This window comes from Sipha flava, unplaced genomic scaffold (genome assembly GCF_003268045.1).
Source record: "Sipha flava isolate LNK unplaced genomic scaffold, YSA_version1 342_pilon_pilon, whole genome shotgun sequence".
NCBI lineage: Eukaryota > Metazoa > Arthropoda > Insecta > Hemiptera > Aphididae > Sipha > Sipha flava.
In genome coordinates, this window is record NW_020273036.1 from 138,568 (window position 1) to 149,225 (window position 10,658).

General features: G+C 33.6%; 1 protein-coding gene across 1 annotated transcript; it reads left to right on the forward strand.

Moving 5' to 3' along the window:
• The first annotated feature begins 1,551 nt into the window (after window positions 1–1,551).
• Window positions 1,552–1,920, forward strand: LOC112687341 (zinc finger BED domain-containing protein 5-like). The gene has a single exon (XM_025559988.1). The coding sequence runs from the start codon at window positions 1,552–1,554 to the stop codon at window positions 1,918–1,920; it is 369 nt and encodes a 122-aa protein (XP_025415773.1).
• Window positions 1,921–10,658: the final 8,738 nt, after the last annotated feature.

Consider the following 10,658-nt stretch of genomic DNA (forward strand, 5'->3'; position numbering starts at 1 on the left):
CCCCTGTTATTATGGTTTGTGTTTAAGTTATTGTTTTCCGTGTTTATTTAATAACGGCCTGTGATTGGTCGTTACTTATTGGTCCTGAGAAGGACCTTTTAAATCATGTACGTGTGCTGAATGTTCCGTAACAAATGTTCGTTAACTACAAGACTGGTAAACCTTTTTTCGAAATGGTAAAAATTCTTAAAATCAGCATTACGATACATCCTATACATCCTATACATTACCTATCCTACTGATCATATTTGTCAAATAAACAGTGCTCACGCCACTAACCGAGGATCGTTATCTCACAACTTAGAGTGAGTGAAACGGACTTGAAATCTGTGAACGCGGAGATATATATATATACTAGAGCAGCGGTTCTCAACCTGTGGTACGCGTACCACTAGTGGTACGCGGAGAGCTCAAAGGTGGTACGTGAAGAAAATCTTCCTTTATAAAAAAAATTGGTACGAATTATTATTAACATTAAATATTATTTGGTTTATTTAATGTTTATTTGATGGTGTGGAGGTCGTGTGAAATCGTAGCAATTAAGATAACGATATTCTCTTTAATATAATATAAATCGATAAACTTTATCGGATAAGCCCGACAAAGCGTATTCTTAATTCACAATAATGTGTTTTTACCTTAGTTTCGTGAGTTCCTTCGGTTTATTCACGAGTGTCATACGTGTTGTTCAAGTGTATTTCATATTAAATTTTTATATTTTTATGTAGTTTTTTCGTACATTATTTTGATATAAAATTAAGTAAAATGAAAAGATTTTTAGAAAGTGAAAGCTCAAGTACTAAAAAACAGAAAACACAGGCGAATCGCAAATTTGACGATAGTTACTTACAATTTGGATTCGTTGTAAAATTTGGTTCTGAAAATTCTACTCCGTTACCTCAATGTGTAATTTGTCAAGAAACACTTTCAAATCAAAGCATGAAGCCATCGCTACTTAAGCGCCACCAATTATCGAAGCATCCAGAAACAGAAAATAAACCTATTGATTTTTTTCAGAGAAAAGTTACTACTTTCCGAAAGGAATCGAAATGCATGTCTAGTTTTACGAACTTTAATGAAAATATCGTTAAAGCATCTTATTTAGCGAGCTTAATTATTGCTAAAGATGGAAAACCACACACAATTGGGGAAACACTAGTGTTGCCAGCAGCAAAAGAAATCGTGTGATGTGTTCTTGGAGACAAGGCTGCAAAAGAGATAGAAAAAGTGTCACTTTCAAACGATACTGTCAAAAGAAGAATTGATGATATGTCGTCAAATATAAAAAATAAATTATTGCTTTATTTGAAAGATTGTAATTTCTTTGCTCTACAAATTGATGAGAGTACTGATATTGCTAACATGGCTCAATTAATGGTATTTATACGTTTTGATCGCAATGATGAAATTATTGAAGAGTTTTTGTTTTGTAAGCCCTTACAAACCCACACAACTTCTGAAATTATTTTTACAACCATTAATGAATATTTGATTGAAATAAATCTGCCGTGGAGTAAATGTATGGGATTTTGTTCTGATGGAGCAAGGGCAATGACTGGAAGGCTGAGCGGAGTTGCAACAAGAATAAAAAAAGTTGCCCCATTATGTAAAACTATGCATTGTATGATTCACCGGCAAGCATTAGCATCTAAAAACATACCTAGAAGTTTAAAATTAGTTCTTGATAGTACTGTAAAAATCGTAAATCTAATCAAAGCCAGACCTCTCAATTCAAGATTATTCACAGTATTATGTAACGAAATGGGCAGTACTCATAAATCCCTTCTTCTCCACACAGAGGTAAGGTGGCTTTCACGAGGAAAAGTTCTTACCAGGCTGTTCGAGCTAAGGTCAGAAATTTTATTACTTCTGACTGATATTGATGAAGAAAAGTCCAAATTGTTTTGTGATGACGAATAGCTGTCAAGACTAGCTTACATGGCTGACATATTTGACCGTTTAAATATTTTAAATTTAAGTCTGCAAGGATTAAACACAAACATGTTTTATGCTAGTGATAAAATTAATGCATTTGTGAGAAAGTTGGATTTATTTATTTCGCAAGTATCTAAGAATGATCTTTCAGCATTCGAGACACTAAATACATTTTGGAAAAATAACGAAATTCAGCCAAATTCAAATATAATTACAAACATTTCGGAACACCTAAAATTACTAAAATCCAATATTTTACAATATTTTCCAGAGGATAACTCAGAAATGAAATGGATCATAAACCCTTTCGAAGATGATTATATTAAAAACATTCCAAATGGTATTTTGGCAAAAGAATTATTTATTGACTTAACCAGTGACTCTACCCTAAAAACCGCTTTCAAAACCAAAAATATCACTAATTTTTGGCTAGACGTGAAACAAGAATACTCGGCATTGTCCACACAAGCTTTACAGTTTCTAATCCCTTTTGTATCAACATATCTGTGCGAAAATACATTTTCTCACTTTGTTGCCGCCGTAAAATAGCGGCCGGTCGACGACCCGAGGATATCACAGCCTATCGACACACACGCACACATACACAAACACTCGCGTACATTAGCCGCTATTTTTGTATTTATCTTTATTAAATTATATTGTGAATTATATCATATGATAATGAGCTAACGGCGCGTTATCTGCGTCGCCGGTGCGGGTAATTTAACACGGCCGCTGCAATTTTTGTCGCTCTCTGCACGTCGTCGTGAATTGTCCGTTGCTCGTTTGCGAACATTTTTTCTCTTTTACGGAATTTGTTATGGGCACGAATTGCCAGTATTATTATTGTTGTATTTTTATTATAATATTTTTATGTGCGCTAATCGCCGGTAGTTTTTTATTTATACACATTTACGTGTGCGCGAATCGCCACTGAATATTGTGAATTTTATTATATCATTATTGTGTGTGCGCTAATCGCCACTATTATTATTGTATTTTTTATTTATATTATATTTTAAGGTATAGATTTTAGGTAGCTGCAGCTGGCCAGTCTGCGCTCCACAAACCGTAAGTTTTTATATATTTATTTTATTATTTAATTATTATTGTGCCATAAGGGCCATTTATTATTATTATTATTTATTATATTGGTTGTGCCAAATCGACATTTTAGTTAGGCTCAAATAGCCAGAGTATATATTATTATTATTTATACAATTTACGTGTTGCTGTGAATTATTTTTTGTTATTACCATATTTTAAATTTTATAATTTATTGTTGGGCCAGAAGGGCCGATTCTTATAATTTATTTTACAATACAACAACATAGTTACTATATTATACCAGTTTATTTATCATTGAGTTACCTATTGTCATTAGTATTAAGCATACAACATACATACACACATACACACCCACCACACCACATAGTCGGACAGTACTTGCGCGGCGACCCCAACCACTGCTGTCCGATCTATAAACACACACACATACATACAGTGTGCCGGCCGCGATCGTACGTAAAGGCGGCGTACGCGGATTATTAGCGACCGGGCGCGCGTAATATTAATTTACGCTCCCGGCGCGTACACACTTATTGTACACAAAAAATAAATATAGAAGTAGATTAAACGTAGAAAATAATTTAAGACTTAAAGTTAGCAATTTGGAGCCCGATATTGACGTCATCGTCCGTTCAAAACAACACCAATCGTCTCATTGAAGTAACAAGTAAACCATAATAATTATAATAATTTTACATATTTAATTTTTTTTATATTTTTAAGTTTTTTTCTTTCTGTGCATTAAATACTCAATTAAATACTTTATTTTTTATTATATATTTATATATTTTATATTATCTGAATTTTGTAATTCCTAATGAAATAAAATTCTATACATACATATAACATAAACGTATAGGTACATTATTAATAAGCAAAAAAATGGTCAGGTGGTACGTAAAAATTTTCAAATTGTGTAGGTGGTACGCGACTACAAAAAGGTTGAGAACCGCTGTACAAGAGTGAAGACGGAACACGACTTATCGTCATCGTTCGACATGATTTATTACTGTAATAATAATGACAATAATGATGACAACAATTAACAATGCAGACCGTATACAATATATTAATGGTTCACTTGGTACACGTCAAAAACTCAATAAACGCAATACAACTGTCGTGTCAAGGACTATAAGTGTGGTTATTACGAATAAAGCGAAAAAAGTTATAAAAGTAAACGAAAACAGCAAACAAGACCACCGTCGACGGTTTTCAAATGTTTGTGTGAATTTAATCGGTCTGGAAATTTAATAATGGCTATGTTTCAATTTCCGATAAAAGCAGACAACTGATTATGATTTTTTCTTCCATCGGGAGCCGCAGAAGTATACGCCACATAATTCCGTCTCGATAACGCATATTATCGTGTTGCGTTACAACTCGTTGTGTAATATGTACAAATATTAAACAGCAGCAGCAAAGATCGCATGATTATAGTGAAATATAGATTGTGGATCTCGACTTGAATGTCGAAAAAGAAACATCGGTCGACCAATTGTAAGTGTAGGAATCCAACGATTTCGAATGCATCGAATTGCAATTTACCACCCAGAATTATCGGTATAAACCTGGTACACACCGAATTCCTACATTTTAATTATAATTTTTAGAATCTCCTGATCTTTAAGCTTGATTTGATATTTGACTTTTGTCTAAAAGTCGAATACATAAAGAAAAAACTAAAAAATTGTCATGTCCAAGACTCTAAAAAGCTCTATTTCAGCTACTACAAAGACACCCGTCGTCAATATATATTTTCATCCATGACGATTCAAAGAACAAAAAAGTCGTACAGTTCTAGGATATACTCGTAATCACATTCTTATATTTCGCTTAAAATGTTAAAACGACATTTTCATGTACATATAAAAAAAAATTTAAGACGTTCATCCTAATTTATGTCCAAAATAATTTTTATGTGAATTTCGATTTACGTCAGTTGGAAAATGAATTTTACGATTTATAAAAAATATTCACCCTTAAAAGATATACCAACCCCAAAAACATTTACATAAATAACCATGTCATTCAATGGAATAACAAAGACGACGCAGTCAAATACCTAGGTGTCCACCTAGATAAAAAACTTAGCTGGAACATTCACATAAACAAAAAACTCGTACAGGGCTACACAAGGATGAGAATTCTTTACCCTCTAGTCAACTATAGATAAACGCTACAACTTAAGTCATCACTCCTCCTATATACCTCAATAATCAGACCGCTTATAACGTATGCCTGCCCTGTCTGGGCAGCAGCCTCAAACACTAAAATTAAAAAAATCCAAACTCTCCAAAACAAATTCCTTAGATTTGTCTTAAAGCACCTTGGTATATGAGGAATCGTCAAATACACAATGATACAGGAATATCCCCAATAAATATCTGGATTAAAACCCAACTAAAAAACTTCCACACCAAACTGAAAGACTCGGACAGAGCCCGCCATTACCAACTAGGAAAGAAAACCCAAAATAGGCGACTGCGACCCCGACTACCATAAGACATTCTCACATCAGACACCGAAGAGCCCTCATCAGAAGACGAAGAATAACCAACAAATAATGTCAAGCTTAACTATTGACTATTATCATTATAACTATATACCACCTATATACCATTGTAATCACTAACATAAATGTAAAATATTAAATTTCAACTGTTAATGTATTATAGCGTACCGTACTTGTAATAGCACCTAAAGTGCTGAAACATTTTAAAATAATAAATAAAAAAAAAAAAAAAACGATTTATAATATCAAAACTATTTTTATAATTTAAGATTATATGGTGGTTATGATAAGGGACAATTTCGTCATTTTTGAAAAAATATAAATAGTAATGTCTGTGAATATTATATATTATACTTTATACATTGTACGGTTTGTTATTAATATTGGCGATCGAAGATATCGAAATTTCGGAAAAAAATAAATGCCCTCACCGCGACCTTAGACTAATCTTCTAAGGCCGTGGCCTGCGCTAAAGAGTAAAAATAGATAAAAACAAAAACCAAATATATGATTATATCATTCGATTCATGAGACTGTCTGATCGCCTACAATAATGTTAATTATTATTTTGTTATTTGTTTTACATATATTTTCAAAACATACATTTTTTTTTATTTATCAACTTCATCATAACAATTATGCATGTTACAACAAGTAGAATTTAAACCCTTATATTTAAATGAACTAGTAAAATCGTTTATAGAATTCATATATTTACTTAATAATAAGAATATACATTTGTTTGAAAATTTTGCATGCTCGCGATACAAACAATCTTCATTAACCCAATTACTTAATATTAAGCCGCAATAGAAACATTGAACTGAATCTCTGGTTTTACTGAAAAATCCTGCCTTAGATAATTTTAATTTATCAGGTAAGGCCGATGGAAAATTATTGAGTGATTAAAACCGTTTTGTAAATGTTGCATACTCTGGATGTTGAGAAATTGGACAGTTTTTAATTGCATATAATAAATTATTAAAATCACTTGTGTAGTTAACTTGATACATTACAATAAAACGATCGATTTACTCTGAGAAATTACAAACATATGCGAATACAGACAAGTTATCAAAACAGTAGATTATAGCGAACTGACTCTAAAAAAATATTTGTTATAAATGAATAATATATGAAAAAAAAAAAATGAAAATAAAACAGTGCTACTCTATGACATATAAAAAATTTCCTACAATAGACTTGTAGTATAATCGTAAAATATAATTTGTGGTCATGTTCCACAAAAACGATCGTTTATGAGTACGATGAGTATAGCGTACAAATGGCAAAGTTCCAGTGACTCTTTAGAGTTCGACTTCGCGAGTGTATCAGCCTACTATTAGCTGTCGGACGAGTGCCGTTATAACGACACTTTTATGCCTCTATAGTCGAATCTGAATCCGATTATTCGGTGGTTGTGACGTTCATAAATTATTTTACAGTCTATTCAAATGTTAAATCGAAATGTGTAAAAATAAATATGAAAATTATTTTAGTCAAATAAAAAAATGTGTAAAAAATATTTAGTGTACATTTTTACACGGTATCTAAAAATATTTTACCATGTGTCTGTCGATCATATATTTTGAATCTCTTTGTAAAAAATGGAGCCAAAACATACAAATACATACTACTGACAATACTATGGTAACGAGATACATACTAGGAAATTTCCCGCATAGTCAACACTGTCCGATATTGCTAAACTACGGACTACAGATCCCATTGGTATGATCCTTACCTAAACCACGTTGGAATTTTAGGAAGGCTAACTGGGTCGATTATGGAAACGAACTAGACCATATAATCTCTTGGATTGCGCCTAAAGTTAGCTCTTACGATCGATTTTTGGGAGCTATCAAATCGGTAGCGAATTAACACATCCCTAGGGTCTTTAAGAAGCTTTACATATCTAGCTGGAATAAAGACTGTACAAAACTAATAACGCAATCATGCAAGGTTCACAGTAGAACCATAGAAGCAGAGCTTAGATGTCAAAAGAAAAAACTACAACAACATACAATGTTTGGTGCACCATTCACGCTCGATGAGGTTGATAAAGCCTTAAGCAAAACCAAATTAAATAAGGCAGCTGGTTTTGACGGGATATACCCCGAATTCATTAAACACACTGGTCCTAGAGTACGAGAGTGGCTAGCTAAATTCTATAGTGACATACTAGACACAACAAACATTCCAAAACAGTTCAAAAGGGCTAAAGTTATCGTACTTCTAAAGCCGAGAAAGTCTGGAATAAGATCTTGGAGAGACTCATTCTGGAAAGAATACAGCCTCATATTGACGAGATTATTCCGGTAGAGCAAACGGGCTTCAGAAACAACAGAAGTTGCGAAGAACAGGTCCTTACCTTAACTACACTAATTGAAGCCGGGTTTTAGAAGAAGTTAAAAACCAGCGTAGACTTCATTGACCTCTCTGCTGCGTATGACACGGTCTGGAGACATGGACTGCTGTACATGTTTAGTAAGGTTATCAATTGCAGTAAGTTAATGGGGTTCTTGGAAGGAACCCTTGCAAATCAACGTTTCCAAGTTTACTTAGATAATAAAGGGAGCAGGTGGAGTACAGTGAATAATGGACTCTCTCAAGGATCAGTCCTAGCTCCAACATTGTTCAATCTTTACATGTAAGATATCCCAGTGATAGAAGGACTTAAGTTCCAATTTGCGGATGACATAGCAATAGCATTCCAGTTTAAAGATTTAAAAGACGGCAGTGCAATCTTAACCAAAGACCTAGAGTTAATGAAAACATTCTTCCACAATCGGCGCCTAAAGCCAAACCCTAGTAAAACAGAGTTTTGTGCATTTCACCTCAATAACAGACAAGCTGATGACAAACTTGAGGTTGAATTTGACGGTATAAGTGTAAAACATAATTATCTGCATAAATATTTGGGTATAACGCTAGACCGCTCACTTACATTTAATGAGCATATAAGTACCCTCAGTAAAAATATCAGCTCCCGGGTTAACCTGGTACAAATGCTTGCTGGAATAGGCTGGGGTGCTGATGCTAAGACCTTACGGGTAGCAGCATTAAGCATAGTTTATAGTATAGCAGAGTATGGGTACCAAGTTTGGTGTAATAGCACACATGTAAGCAGAATAGACACGCAACCCAATAGTGTAATAAGAGTAATAAGCGGGACAGTTAAATCTACACTAATGCAATGGCTTCCGGCACTGGCAAATGTTTAACCATCACACATTCGTAGGAAAGATGCACTTATAAAAATCATTAAGAAGTCTGTAGATTACAAGTGTTCACTTTTATACCAGATGATGCTTCAAACACCTAATCAACGATTAAAATCCAGGAGCCCACCTGTTGAGCACGCCAGAACACTGATAAATTTAGGGTTTGATAGCGCCGAGGAATAGCGAAAGGAACGGGCAAGCTTTACAGCACCAAATATGAAGCTACTATGTGACCCTAATAATGGAGTTCCAGGAATGAATATTCCTTGTTGTACCTGGTCCATGTCAAATAGACTGCGCACAGGGCATGGTCGGTGTGGTTACCTCCTAAATTAGTGGAGGTTCCAAGATAACCCAGTATGTGACTGCGGAAAAGGGGAACAAACAATAAATCATATAGTAGTTGATTGCCAAGGTAGAAAATTCAACCAAGGTTTTGAAGGCCTGCATGCAGTGACACCCGAAGCAATACCTAGATTACGAACCTTGACATCTGTTTATGAACCCACATCGCAAGAACGACTTACCTTTATTATTATTCATGATTTTTGACTTATTATTTATAATTTTATTGTAAATTATACCTTTATAGCTTCATATCTATATCATTTTTTGTATTGTTTTAGTTTATATTTTAGTTATAGTTTGATAGTTAAGTTAATTTGTTTCAAAAACCATACGAAATAAATAAAAAAATTTTATTTACCTTTCCAATGAGGTGAAATTTAACAATCGGTTTATCGATAACAACACCATTATATTCCAACCATTGTATTATATCATTTTTTTCCAGAAATTTGTAGGAGCAAGATTTTTTTTACTCAATAGTATGGAGCATTGTCCATGACAATAACGGCATTGTCCTTCAATGACGGCAAAACTTCACAAAACCATTCGTAAAACGTGTCTCCGTTTATTTCATCGTGGTAGTCAGCTGAATTATTTTTTGACTCGAAAATCAACAGACCACCCTCGACGAAACTATCCGCTAAACCGATATGGACAACTGTTAATCTTTTGCCTTTCCCTGATGGATTTTTTGGACCTGTAGAGTGTCCTTTCAAGAATGCATCCCTATGCGATTTCACCGAAGTATCAATCCATACTTAACTGCTACATTCACCAGCGTTTACCCTGGTTTCGTCGAGAAAGTATATTGTACGACCTTCACTGCGATAACGCCGTATGTCTTCAATATACTGCTGTCGCTATGCCACAAAATCTCCTCTTTCCGTTAATGCGCTGTTTCAGCTTCTTTTGGTGTATTCGAAATTTAGGTCTTTCAATACCCGTCGCAATGATGTACAAGGTATATTCGGAAGACTTGGATCATCAATGACAGCTTCAACAATTTTGCTCAAAGTCGGAATCTCGCGTCTCAACCAAAACTCATGAATTTTTTGGCGTGTAGATTTTTTATCAAAATTGTCAATTTTTTCGAGGATTGTTGGACGGTATTTATTTTTACATGGTGATGTCAACTGACCAGTTTTTTTGTACTCGCTTATTGTATTTGTCACTATACGCATTCCAATTCCGGATTGTCTTGAAATATATGCCATAAATTCCTTGTACTTTATATCAGGTTATTCTTGTTTTCTCGTCTCGTACAGATTAATTATAATCATTTTTTGCCGTTTTCCAACAAACTGGAATAATACAACGTTTAAGTATAATATAAGAAATAGTAATAAATAAATAGTATAATACGTATAATAAGTTAAACGATAAAATAAAGCAGAATTCTAAACCGGTATGTTGATAATCGAAATAAATTTTAACATGCATATTGTCCTACAATAAAGTTAAGATTTAATAACAAAAAATGAGTCAATTCGTTCATAATTTAGAATTTACGAAAAAAGTAACATATATATATATTTAACGAAAAAAATATCAAGTATAAATTCAATACA

Bases quoted from the DNA above. Each gene is read 5' to 3' on its own strand.
- LOC112687341 (XM_025559988.1), top strand. From the start codon at position 1,552: ATGACTGGAAGGCTGAGCGGAGTTGCAACAAGAATAAAAAAAGTTGCC.